At 42.0% G+C, this 13,502-nt stretch overlaps 3 protein-coding genes across 3 annotated transcripts in view; 2 read left to right on the top strand and 1 right to left on the bottom strand.

The window, feature by feature from the left end:
* The first annotated feature begins 1,119 nt into the window (after positions 1-1,119).
* Positions 1,120-8,414, top strand: gnsb (glucosamine (N-acetyl)-6-sulfatase (Sanfilippo disease IIID), b). The gene is made up of 13 exons (XM_068574067.1): positions 1,120-1,431; positions 1,965-2,024; positions 2,755-2,958; positions 3,206-3,271; positions 3,386-3,484; positions 3,963-4,130; positions 4,264-4,346; positions 4,835-4,953; positions 5,042-5,145; positions 5,260-5,361; positions 5,474-5,584; positions 6,638-6,748; positions 7,011-8,414. Exons 1-13 carry the CDS (start codon positions 1,258-1,260, stop codon positions 7,158-7,160), a joined length of 1,551 nt encoding a protein of 516 aa, XP_068430168.1. The 5' UTR covers positions 1,120-1,257; the 3' UTR covers positions 7,161-8,414.
* Positions 8,415-9,320: 906 nt separating this feature from the next.
* mrps24 (mitochondrial ribosomal protein S24) lies at positions 9,321-11,222 on the bottom strand. Its single transcript, XM_068573864.1, has 4 exons — positions 11,015-11,222; positions 10,371-10,448; positions 10,148-10,259; positions 9,321-9,939 (listed from the first exon to the last, which is right to left on the bottom strand). Exons 1-4 carry the CDS (start codon positions 11,054-11,056, stop codon positions 9,656-9,658), a joined length of 516 nt encoding a protein of 171 aa, XP_068429965.1. The 5' UTR covers positions 11,057-11,222; the 3' UTR covers positions 9,321-9,655.
* Positions 11,223-11,486: 264 nt separating this feature from the next.
* The window catches only part of nudcd3 (NudC domain containing 3), a 3,068-nt gene continuing 1,052 nt past the window's right edge, over positions 11,487-13,502 (top strand). Inside the window, exons 1-5 of the mRNA XM_068573863.1 lie at positions 11,487-11,827; positions 12,548-12,870; positions 12,962-13,094; positions 13,209-13,352; positions 13,469-13,502. The exon at positions 13,469-13,502 is cut by the window's right edge and continues 155 nt beyond it. Of these exons, the coding sequence (XP_068429964.1) occupies positions 11,642-11,827; positions 12,548-12,870; positions 12,962-13,094; positions 13,209-13,352; positions 13,469-13,502 (820 nt within the window). The 5' untranslated portion in view covers positions 11,487-11,641. The remainder of the gene's footprint in view (positions 11,828-12,547; positions 12,871-12,961; positions 13,095-13,208; positions 13,353-13,468) is intronic.

The following is a 13,502-nucleotide window of genomic DNA, read 5'->3' on the forward strand; positions in this document are numbered from 1 at the left end:
ATATATATATATATATATATATATATATACAGTATATATATATATATATATATATATATATATATATACTGTATATATATATATATATATATATATATATATATATATATATATATATATATATATATATATATATACTGTCTTAGTTTCTATATATGTATATTTAAAAACAATTAAGCAATACATAGAACCACAGTTGGTGTAAAGTTAGAGAATTTTTTTCTCTCTCAGGAGAAACAACAACAACAACAACAACAACAACAACAACAACAACAACAACAACAACAACAACAACGAGCCACAACTTTACTACCAAACCTTTATGAATGTCTTTTGTCAAATGTCAAATCTTTAAATTAACATCATAAAACTCAGGTTGTTAGAACCTAAAACGCAAAGGCTAAAATATCATAAAGATATAAAATATGTCAGATTGAATCATAAAATAATAATAATAATAATAATAATAATAATAATAATAATAATAATAATAATAATAATAATAATAATAGGAAACGTTGATGTTATTGCACAATAATGTAATTTATGTTTACGGTTAAATATTTTTACTCAATGGAAATGAGATATATCTTTAAAGAAGTGTCTCAAAAGGAAGATTATTCTGCTGTCATTAAGAACATATAATAATGTAAAATACTGAAATAAACCATTTGATCTGTGGTAACTCTAAAGCTATTTAAGGGGGAATTTAAGGGGAAATACGAGGGAATCTGAGCAGCAAATCGGTTTCAGATCCTCCTTCTGTTCACAGGCAGTTTTATTTTTCATGAAAAGAAATCTACAGCAAACAGCAGTAGAATCTGTATCAGCCAATACTGATATTACATTTATGATATTGTACATTTGAGGTCATTTATAATATAAATATTGTTGAATATTATACTTGTACACTTTCAAATAAATATAATAATTATATTTCGTAAAATAAACGTGTAGGTGTGTTTATCAAATGAGTTTATTTTGTGACAGTAACTAAGTACCCGCAGTACTTCCAGAAGTACAGCAGTAGTATAAAGTACATGATGTACAACGTGTTCTCGGACTCCTGACTCCTCCCACGCCGTCTGGTCACGTGACCCTCCAGCAACTAGGCTCCACTTCCTCAAACTTCACGCGCTCGCTCCAGCAACACGTCCTTTTCATCCTCGAGCTGGAAACGAACCCGAGCTTTTCTGCAGGTAGCACACCTGCGCGCGTGCGGCTGTGTGTGACCCCCGCCCTCCTCCTCCCCTCCAAATGGCGCGTGAGAGGCGCGAATGCGGAGCGCCGCGAGCCCGCCGGCTCCTCGCGCTGCTGCTGCCGCTGCTGCTGCTGCTCACCTGCCGCGTCAGGTGCGCGGCTGCCGGCGACAAACCGAGCAACATCGTCCTCATCCTCGCCGACGACCAGGACGTTCACCTGGGGGGAATGGTGAGTCAGTCACACATGTACCGACCCGCACGAGAGGGAGAGACTTCTACCTGTACACACACACACACAAACACACACACACTCACACACACACCTGCACGTGTGTTCACAGGAGCAGGATAGTTTATTGTTTAATTTTAATTCCTAAAGTACCTCAGTACCGTGTACAGTCGAAAGTATTGTTATGATGATCATACTTTAAGGTGTTTTTATACCGTTAATGTCATAACATACAGAGGCAGAAGCTGGAATTGAAGGCAGGAAGCTGCGCTTAACTGCTGGAAATGCAACACATGAACGCAACACTTTATGTATTTAAATACACTTTATGTATTTAGGTGTTTCCTCATCATTCAGAGGAAAATACAACTGCCACAGTAATTAGAGCAAAGGGAACACAGAATTATGCTCAGTAAATAGTGAACTGTTCCAGCTGTTATCAGAGTTAAACTGTGAATCCATCAAGGATTAAACAGTTCATAAAGTCTGTGTTATAGTTAGTTACAGTTATAGTTCTGCTTTCTGTCCTGCAGACTCCTATGAAGAAGACAAAAACCTTGATCGGAGACGCAGGAGCAACGTTTGTGAACGCTGTAAGTACATTTATTATACGGCTAATATTTATTATACATCTAATATTTATTATATGTCTAATATTATACGTTTAATATGCTTTGTGCATCTCTTCTGCTCCACTACGTTTATCTCAATCGCTCTTTAGGTGAAGATTCTACTCTAAAAACACTTAATATGTTCATAGAATATAGAGATTTACATCACACCATTGTTTTGATATACATGTCAAAATTAATTTCATGTAGTAGCATGTTGAATAATTATATAAGTTTAGAGGAAACATGAAAGCACATTCATTTATCAGAACTTCTTCTTCTTCTCTTTTATTAATCGTCTCTCGACCCCTCGTGTTTACCCGGCGACCCTTCAAAGGGCCTCGACCCCTATGTTGAACCACTGGACTAAACTCTCTGTATTTAAAGCAGTTAAAGTATCTGAAACGGTAACAAACTGCTTAAAACGCTCTACACAACGAGTACTTTTACTACGATGTACATAATATTGTACTTCTACTGCGATGTACATAATATTGTACTTCCACTGCGATCTACATAATATTGAACTTTGACTTTCCTTCAGTCACATTTTCAGATTTCACATGTTTTTTAAAATGTTGAAACTGAGACTCGTCTTCCTCTCCGCTGTCACGCTCTCTTTCATCATCACCCCCTCCCCCTCTTCCTCCGTTGCCCACTCTCGCTTCCTCCTCCTCCTCTTCCTCTTCTTCTCCCTCCTCCTCATCCTCAGTTCACGGTGACTCCGCTGTGCTGCCCCAGCAGAAGCAGCGTGTTGACGGGTCGGTACCCTCACAACCACGAGGTGAGGAACAACTCCCTGACAGGGAACTGCTCCAGCGCTGCCTGGCGGGCCGGACCCGAGGCCGCCGCCTTCCCCGTCCTGCTCAGCAAGCAGAAGTACCAGACCTTCTTCGCCGGGAAGTACCTGAACCAGGTGAGACTGAAGTACCTGAACCAGGTGAGACTGAAGTACCTGAACCAGGTGAGACTCGAGTACCTGAACCAGGTGAGACTCGAGTACCTGAACCAGGAGTACTCTCACTTTCTATTCATCAGTCAAAGTTTCTCCTCATGTGGTCACATGACTGTTGGTCACATGACTGCTGGTCTCACATGAATCAATCATGACGTCATAGTTTCACTCAGGAGCTCAGCTGTGTTTTTGTTTTTTACTTCATCAGTACGGTAAGAAGGACGCAGGCGACGTTGGCCATGTTCCACCTGGCTGGGACCAGTGGCATGCACTGGTGAGACACACACACACACACACACACACACACACACACACACACACACACACGTACAAATACTGTGTATTCCCAAGTACTTCTCTAGTTGCCAACGCCTCTTGTATGTTCCAGGTGGGGAACTCGCAGTACTACAACTACACGCTTTCCGTCAACGGCAAAGAGGAGAAGCACGGAGACAGTTATGAGGCGGACTACCTCACGGACCTCCTTGTGAGTCTGTCTGCTTCCATCAGCAGTTTAACAGTTTTTATGTGAAGATTTATGAGGAGAGAGAAGAGGGTTCACCTCCAACCGTCTGAATCAGCTGCCGTCGCAGAAACGCAACGTTCTTTGTGTTAATCATCTATGGGTTTGATGGTGTGAAATGCAGGAAAACCCAGATAATTATAATAATAATGATGACGTTAATAAGTCTTTGTGCTCCTCCGGCTTTACATGGAGTCTATGCTTCATGTGTTAAAGCTGCATTCTCTCTCCTAACCACTAGGGGGGCGACTCAGCTGGTTGTATAGAAGTCTATGCTTTATGTATTAAAGCTGCATTCTCTCTCCTGACCACCAGGGGACGACTCCTTTGGTTCTAACAAAGATGTTACTTGTTTCCGTCTTTGCTTCACAATCTTTATGTTTAAATAATTACATAAATATCAGTCTTGTATTCAGTCTGGACTCCTTTCTGCTCCCTCCAGATGAACAGGTCTCTCCATTTCCTGGAGGACCGGAGCCCCCAGCATCCCTTCTTCCTCATGATTTCTCCTCCGGCGCCTCACTCCCCCTGGACGGCGGCACCGCAGTACCAGAAGCAGTTTAGCGACGTAAAAGCGCCCCGAGACGGGAGCTTCAACAAGGCCGGGAAGGTGTGTCTGCCTCAGTGGTGCTCAGAGACACTACCACTTTAGTCCACAGGGGGCGACAGAAGCAACACAACATGAAAACTCCTCATACTAGCTGATAACTTACTCATATTCTAACGTGTGTTTTGCGCTTCAGGACAAACACTGGCTGTTGCGTCAGCCTGTGAGCCCGATGCCCGACAGCTCGCTCAACTTCCTGGACAGCGCGTACAGGAAAAGGTGAAACCTTCTTTCGTTTCAGCCGCTTCGCTTCATGTTTGTCACCGACTCTGTTGAAGTCATGTGTGAAGGAATGTGAGGAAGTGGAGTTACAGGAAAAACCTTTCATGAGTCTCAGTGTAGGAGGTTACAGGAATTTAATTCAACCCACACAGAAATGTTCACATGAGAAACATTTTAATGTCTTTATTACATTCAAATTCAAAATATTTAAAATTCACTAAAACTAAAAAGAGGTGAAAACAAAAAAAGAAATGTAGCAGATTTATTACACGCTGTCGCAAAAAAGTCAAGAAACATTAGATTTAACATTTTTAAAATGAAAGACGAAAAGGATTAAACAATATTTTTTTTAATCCTCTTTGTCTTTTTTTTTTTTTTTTTACAAAATAAGATAATGAAAACAAATGTGAAACATTTTAAATTTTGTGTGTGTGATCATCATGTCACCAAACCTCACGTCATGTGATCTCCTGTCATGTGACCAGGTGGCAGACGCTGCTGTCGCTGGACGACCTGGTGGAGGCGCTGGTGCAGAAGCTGGAGAGCATCAAGGAGCTGGACAACACCTACATCTTCTACACCTCGGACAACGGCTACCACACGGGTTCGAGTCCCGCCGCCGGTCCTCTCGTTAGCTTTATGGCCGCCGCGCTTCCCGCTCTCTGCTGAACCCGACCTCTCTCCGCTCTCAGGTCAGTTCTCGCTGCCCATCGACAAGAGGCAGCTGTACGAGTTCGACATCAGAGTTCCGCTCCTGGTGCGAGGGCCGGGGATCAAACCCAACCAGACGCTGCAGGTCGGACACACACGCTTCACACACACACACCTCACACACACACACACACACACACACACACACACACCTCTCTCACCCTCTTGTGAGTCCTGAGTGACCCCGGTCCCTTCTCAGGCTCCGGTGCTGAACATCGACCTGGCTTCCACCGTTCTGGACATTTCTGGTTTCAACCTGTCGATGGTGAACGTGGACGGACAGTCGTTCCTCCCTCAGATGGTCAGTTCCCTTTGTTTTACATTCTGACTTTTATTGTATCGTAGTAATGAGTAATGATCTATCTATATGTCATTTTATTTTCTAACTGTTCCTTTTCCCTGGATCTTAACAGGCCCCGTCTCTGCGTAACGGCACCGCTCGGCCCTTTTTCCTGGTAGAGTACACCGGGGAGGGGCATCCAACCACCGACCCCTCGTGTCCCAAACTGGGCCCTGGACTGTCTGTGAGTATCCAGCAGAAACTGCCTCTTGTTTATTCAGTTAATGTACATCAAGGGCTTAATGTACCAAAACACCACGGGGTTCAGTCAGTCGCTGCTCCGGAGCTTTCCATCTCATTGCACGGACATGAAGAGGAACCTGGAGATCTCGTGTCTCGTCACGTCGGTGCAGACTCGACCTGCAGAGGAAACTTGTTGCTCGCATGCGTGAGTGCAGGACAACAAACTGTGATGGAAAACACACGGTAAATGTACAAAAAAAAGTGAATGAGAAGAAAAAAAGGTAAATGTAAAAAAAAAAAAAACTGTTAATGAAAAAAAAGATGAATGTAAAAAAAAAAGGTGTAAATGTACAAAAAACACTGTAAATTTACATTTCTCGTTTAAAAATGGTAAATTTACCGTTTAAAAACGGTAAATATAGACAACAAAAAAACGGTAAATGTACAAAGAAAACAAAATGGTTAATGTACAAAAACACACGATAAATGTACAACAAAAATAAGCTAAATGTACCAACAAAAAAACCCGTAAATGTACAAAACACACAAATGTACAAAAGGTATTCTTTAATCCTGCTATAAAACACATCAGTGTGAGACTATCCTCTTGGCTCTTCACATCAGAGTAGTTTATAAGAGGTTAGAACCAACGTTTTTAGATGAACTGGTAGATCTCGTTCCTGTAATCAGCAGCGGTGTGACATGTTGCCTCATCGTGTGACTAAAACTTTTAACGAGCTCACAGGACGCCAACGAGTCCCTCAGGGCGCGACCCGCCGGTCCTCTTTGTTCTCTCTTAAAGGGACAGTACTGGTGTATTACTACACTGTCAGTGTATTACTACACTGGAGTATTGCGCACACAGTAAAGTACTGCTGTGGACTTATTTTAGAGTACATTTTTCTTCTATTTTTTGTATACATCTTCTATCCACCAGACTCCATTCACAAAAACAGTGATTTCACCTCTGAACACACCAACGACCTGCTGTTTTATATAATGAATAGAACTTCGGCTCAATAGTTCAGACTTTCCTCTTTTGTGTTTTGTCCAGCAATGTTTCCCCGACTGCGTGTGTGAGGACGCCTACAACAACACGTACGCCTGCGTGCGCACGCTGGACGGACAGCACGACCTCCAGTACTGCGAGTTTGCAGACAGCGAGGTACAAAAGTACTGTGTGTGACTGTAACAAAGTAACTTTACGCGAGTACAAGTACCTTGATTGTGTACCTTTCTAAATTCTGCAACTTTATTCTGCCTCACTACATCTCAGAGGTACATATTGTACTTTATACTGTACTACAGCTCAGAGGTACATGTTGTACTTTTTACTACATTTGTCAGAGTTTTTCGTCCCTTTCCTGGTGAGTCAGAAGGTCAGCATCTCCTCTTCCTTTTCTTCCTCCTCCTCTTCTTCCTCCCAGTCCTTCGTGGAGGTGTACAACCTAACGTCGGACCCCCACCAGCTGGAGAACATCGTGAAGAAGGTGGACCCGGCCGTCCTGCAGGCGATGAACCAGCGGCTCATCAAGCTGCAGTCCTGTCAGGGCGACAGCTGCAGGGACGTCCAGTAGCCACCAGCGGGCCGGCGACACCCAGCCGCCTTTTCACATCCTCATTCCCCATTTCGTAAAGTCGCTTTTGGAAAAAAGTGAAAAATGTTGAGGATGGCTGGGTTCCATTTCGCTGTGTCGGCTTCGGGGTCGTTGTGCTTCTCACTTTCAGGGTTTACGGGGACGCGCCAGTCGAGCGGCGCCGTTGTTAAAGGACACGTTGTACATTTCGGGAAATGCATCCTGCTGGACAAGAAGATTTATACCGTGTGTACGAGTTAATAAATATGGAGCTACTTGTTAGCTTAGCTTAGCTCAGCATGAAGACTGGAAACAGGGGGTGCAGCTAGCTTAGCTCTGTGCAGTGGAAAAACACATTGTGGTTGTATAAGGAGCTTTGTGTCGGACTATTTCTGTGTTGATGGGGAAGAAATAGTCCTTGTAGTAATGTCTAAATATCATTTGTACTTTTACAGGATTTTATAAATGCCCTCCACCAGAAAGCAGATAAGTATATTTCCCAAAACCTCAAACCTTTCCTTGTATGTATTCGACATTGGAACATTTTTAGGTAATTTTTGGTTCTTCACCGATTCCCAACGAAAAGGTTTATTATAGTTTGAGATTCTAGGAAATACGCTTCTTAACTTTCTTGCAGAGAAGATTGATTCCATGCTTGTGTCTGTCTGTTAAGTATAAAGCGCTAACCAGCAGCTAGTTAGCCTAGCACAAAGAAATGGCGTGTTTTGACCTGTCTTCATATGAATTAAACAAGTTGTAATTTTTTACTCTGAGCTTTTCATATTTGTTCCCTTTTAGGCAGAACGAGGCTAGCCGTTTCCTACCATTTCCAGTCGTTATGCTAAGCTAGGCTAACCTGACTAATGTGAGCGTGGGCTCGTACTTTAATCTCTGCAGAACCTCTAATGAAGGAGAGGTTCAGTCTTTTCTTGAACGGACGTGGTCGGTCCGATTTTGTGCCTCAAGATTCAACAAAAAAAGCGCGAAAAACTTTTAAAAATATTTTTTAATTCTCATGTTTAATATTTGACAAGCATTCATATAAAGAGCCTTCATTGAAGTGGAAGACGAGGGAAGTGATGTCACACTGTGGAGGCGTGTTGGCGGTTGTGTAGTCGTGGGTAATTTCATCTGTTAACGTTTGAAATGACGCTTTGACCATGTGTGCCTTTGATTGTTTGTTTGTTTTGCACTGAGGATCACAAGCCTTAAATGTGAATGTATTTGCACTGTGAATAAATTAAAATAAATCAAAAGAAGCATTTAATCGCACTCGTCATGTGGATTTTTTTTTTTACGAGGTTTCACAGTGGAAATGCAGAGTAATAAACGTAAATTCTACAACACTAATGCAGTTGTAAAAACATTGTGTTAATGTCTAACATCAGTCCAGATTTATAATTTGTCCTGTGACAAATTCGATAATTATTTTACAGTATTATAATTTGTCGGATCACACTTCTTAACACTTATCTCTGCTGACTGGGTGCTATAAACCAGGTATTGATGTTTATATACTTTAAGCGGTGTCTTTGCGTCTTTAGTGCAGAAAATGTAATATAACATTATCGGTTTATTATTTCATAAAAATGTGTCGGCAAGCGATGGGTTCTGGCGTTCAAGCCAACGCGACCTTTGACACTTCAAAGTGTTTTAACACTACAGTACACATTAATTTACGGGCAAATCTGTTTTGCTACACCGTCGCCCCCTAGTGGTTAATGTTAGGAAGTATATATATATATATATGTATATATATATATATATATATATATATATATATATATATATATATATATATATATATATATATACACTGCATCATATATATACACATATATACATATATATATATATATATATATATATACATATATATATATATATATATATATATATACATATATATATATATATATATATATATACATATATATATATATATATATACATATATATATATATATATATATATATATATATATATATATATATATATCCACTGAGTTTGATATACTTTGAAATATATCTGGTTTAACTGGTAATGTCATGAAATACATTTTGAACAAAAAACTTACTGACTTATTTTTTAGGTTTCTTTAATAAGCCAAATAAACTTACAAAGTGAGCATCTTTAAATATATGAGCTTGATACCATCATCCATGATTTTATATTTTTTATTCTCTTTACGGATTCAGACACATATTAGTTTAACATAAATGAATTTTATCATATTTTATTACATTTCCAAATAAGTAAATCTCAGCTGAAGCTGAGTGAACTGGAGCTGCAGTGTACACGCAGTATATTATATCTGCTAGTTTCTACTCTTCCAGGCGTCATGTTTCAATAACTCGTCATTTTCTTTCACTTCTGAGAGTTTTATTCACAATAACGATGACATCACCGCGAGCAATGACGGGAACAACTTGAGTTTCATACAAAGAGCAGAATTCACACAAACATTCAGCGTATTAGTACCACTAGCGGCTCATCAGAGGTACTTGTACACGGTCTTATCCTGCAGCGTCTGCACCTCTAACTTCACGGGGCATTTGTACAAGTGTGACAGCAGCGCCTCCGAGTAGCCGATGAGGAAATAGAACTTGGGCGGCGGCATCTTCTGCAGCATGAGCGCGCACACCACCAGCACGTTGCCGCGCCGCTTGATCACGACCTCGTTGGCCAGGCAGCCGTGGAATGTCCCGAACATGAAGCGCCGCACGAACACGTCCTCCACGGTGCGCTCGGCGGCGCCGTCCTCTCCTCGGAGGTTACCTGCGAGCCGCGGGGAGGCGGAGGAAACGGAATTTAAACATCAGGGATTCGCGGTGGGAGCAGATCTGGATTTTTAAGAATTGCAAGAGGATGATAAAAACAATCAAATGGAACTTTTTAAAGCAATTAGTCAGGGTACATCATCTTGTGTGTCCCGCAGTGCACACACTGCATTATTAAACATTAAACACTGCATCATCGTGCTTACTTGGGTGCTGCGACAGCCATCCTTTACGGTGGCCGATTTGATGAGGCGGGAGCGCCTGCTCGTAGGTCAGAGGTCGGTCTCCTTTGCCCACTTTGGCACGAGCTGCTTGATTCTGGAGAAAAGAAGATGAAGAAAGAAAGAAAGATATAACTCAAGCGGGCACTGTTTTAAAATAAGGGTCATCTGTTCTTTCACATCTAAGAGGGACAGAGGGATAGTTTACCTTGCAGCGCACCGCAGACACAGTGAGGGCTCTGCTGCCGGAGGAGCCGCACAGCGAGCCGGACCGCAGTAAAGAACTCTGCAGGGAAAACAGAGTGAAAGAGCATCACATCACTGCGACTAGTTACAAGAACCAAAGCTTTTTAAAGGTTAAAGGGCCCGACATGAAGGTCAGCGTGTGATCAGCGTGTGAAGTGATGGAAACACGCGACATGTTGGGTTTAGTCCACGAGAACAGTGTTGAATTGTCCTCTTTTTAACTAGATAGATAACATTATCTGAAAAGCACTATGCATATATACAAATATGTATGTATGTATGTGTGTGTGTGTGTGTGTGTGTGTCTATATATATATATATATATATATATATATATATATATATATATATATATATATATATACATATATATATACATATACATATATATATACATATATATGTAATATACGTATATATACGTATCAAAAGATATATTGATGTATTTGAGGTATCTAGCTAAAGATACCATGACAGACATGAAGTCATGTTCCTCTTAACGCTCTCAAACGTAACAGCAGAGTAAACCAGAGCTCACAGATCTGGTACGATGTCAAAATGAGTCAATATAAACATTATAAACGTTGAAATATTGTTGTTACCGACCAGCAGCTTCACGCTCCCGGCGCTGCTCAAGGACGCCGCCATGTTGTTTTGAGTATTGAGATGCTGGGTGCGGAGCTTTCACTTTGTTTTACAAATTAGTGTTTTATTTCGTTGAAGTTTTAACATTTAGATAAAACGTCCGCGATTAAAAGAATATAACTCGTGTTTTAATGGGACGTGTGTTGTTTCTCCGGTGAGCTGAGGGTGAAACGGGAACTGTTTATCAGACGGCCGCGCGTCTGTTTCCACCGGATGTCTGTTGGGCTGTACAAACCGGATGTAGAAAGAGTAAATTGTTTAGAGAACAGATAGCTTTCGAAACATTTATTGTGATACTTATTGTGGATAATACAGTGCACATAAAACAATATGGTATTATAATACACGTTTTATTTGCTTTTTGGGGGTTGTACGTTTATTATTTCGATGTCTTCGTATGAAGGGTGTACTTATTTTGAAAAGGCTGTACCAGAAGTGTTATTGTTCTGGAAGGAGAAACCAGAAAAACCTTCCCCAGCGAGTCCCACCTGGATTTAAACTTATATTTATTGAAGCAGGCCGTGTGTTTTGACGCCTTCGCGGTTGGTTCATACGTAAACAATCAAACAACACGCACGTGACGCCGCGATGCAGATGACGGAGATGTACGACCACGCGCTGCTCGGGATCCTGCAGCACGCGGGCAACATCCAAGACTTCCTGCAGGTTTACTTCGGGTTTCTGTACCGCAAGACGGACTTCTACCGGCTGCTGTCTGGCCCCAGCGAGAAGATGGGCTTCCCCCCCGGGGTGGCGGAGAAGATGGTGCTGAAGGTGAAGTCTGACGCGTTGCAATGGCGGCGCATGCACCTGTGTCGATGTTATTGTTATTTTTTATTATGAGTATTTGCCACTAATTGTTCATAACTTAGATCTCCGGTACCTTCTCAACCTGATCTCCTCTGACAGGATCGTGTGGTTTTGTTATTGTGATAATTTCCAGATGGAAAGAAGAATGAAGAGGTGTTTGTTATTTTTTCCACCCCGTTTATGTTAACGATGCTGAAAACAGTTCAACAACATTGACGCCTGTCCACCACATTATTGTATTATATTAAAATTTAATTTATTCCAATTAAGATGGAAGCCACTGTATCTGTTCATATTTATTCATGTTTATTGGTGTCAAACTTATAAATTTCATGACAGAAATCTGAAGTACTGTAGGATGAGCTGTATAAACACACTTAAATATATGTAAAGGTTCATATGACGAATTAAGACGTGAAACGATCAAACAGTTAAATAAACAAAACATACATGTTATAATCTTCATGAAGGGATATGATGTATCACATGTAGAACATAGTTGCAGATCATAATTTAGTGTCTTTGCATATATTTATATTTCTGTGTTTATGTATATTTTGCCACTTATGACCTTTTTTCAACCTCACCAGAGATGAACCTGCACCGCCATCGAGTGCACGGGACAAACTATTGTTCCCAAAAGGGTTCATTTGTATTCCTTTTCTTTTTCTTTCTCCTCTTCAGACGTTCAGGCTGTTCGAGAAGCTGGCGGAGAGCGACCGTGAGAGGAAGCAGAGCGAGCTGCAAAGGAGGGAGGAGAGGAGGGAGGAGAGGAAGGAGGAGAGGAGGGAGGAAAGGATGGAGGAAAGGAAGGAGGAAAGCCCGCGTGTTCCTCCGGTGCTGCAAGAGCTGGAGATCGCTGCCGAGGAAACGGTGGAGCAGAGCGCCCAAGAGAAGGCGGAAGAAGACAAGGAGGAAGTGGAGGAGGAGCGCCACCCGGCGGGTGTTCCAGCTCCGGCCTCCTTGGGAGCGACCGGCGGTTCAGACCCGACAACGGCAACAGAGGGGTGAGACATTATGGTCTGTTTGACTCTAAATGACCATCATTTTAACACATGAAGCAAAAACTTCTAATGTGTGTGTGTGTGTGTGTTTCAGGAGTCAGGAGAAGTTTCAGTCGGATCCTGACAGTTACAACGGCGCCGTGAGGGAAAACTACAGCTGGTCTCAGGACTTCACCGACCTGGAGATCAGAGTGTTCGTGCCCAAGACGGTCGTCAAAGGCCGACAGGTAAATACCTTAGTCTATATTTGTGTGTGTGTGTGTGTGTGTGTGTGTGTGTGTGTGTGTGTGTGTGTGTGTGTGTGTGTGTCATTCACGTCGTGTCCCACTGGTCGTCCTCAGGTGAAAGTGTCTCTGCACTCCGGCAGCATGCAGGTGTGTGTTCTGCAGGGAGCCGAGGAGAAGACGCTGATGGAGGGAGAGTTCACCCACAAGATCAACACGGAGAACTCTCTGTGGAGCCTGGAGCCTGGAAGCTGTGTGTTGGTGAGCACACACACACACACACATATATACACACACACACACACACACACACACACACACACACACACACACACACACACATACACACACACACACTGTAACTCCTGTGTGCTCAGCTGTCTCTCAGTAAGACCTCAGAGGTCTGGTGGA

Source organism: Clinocottus analis, unplaced genomic scaffold (assembly GCF_023055335.1).
Source record: "Clinocottus analis isolate CAN_PGR_092001 unplaced genomic scaffold, fCliAna1.0.p SCAF_13, whole genome shotgun sequence".
NCBI lineage: Eukaryota > Metazoa > Chordata > Actinopteri > Perciformes > Cottidae > Clinocottus > Clinocottus analis.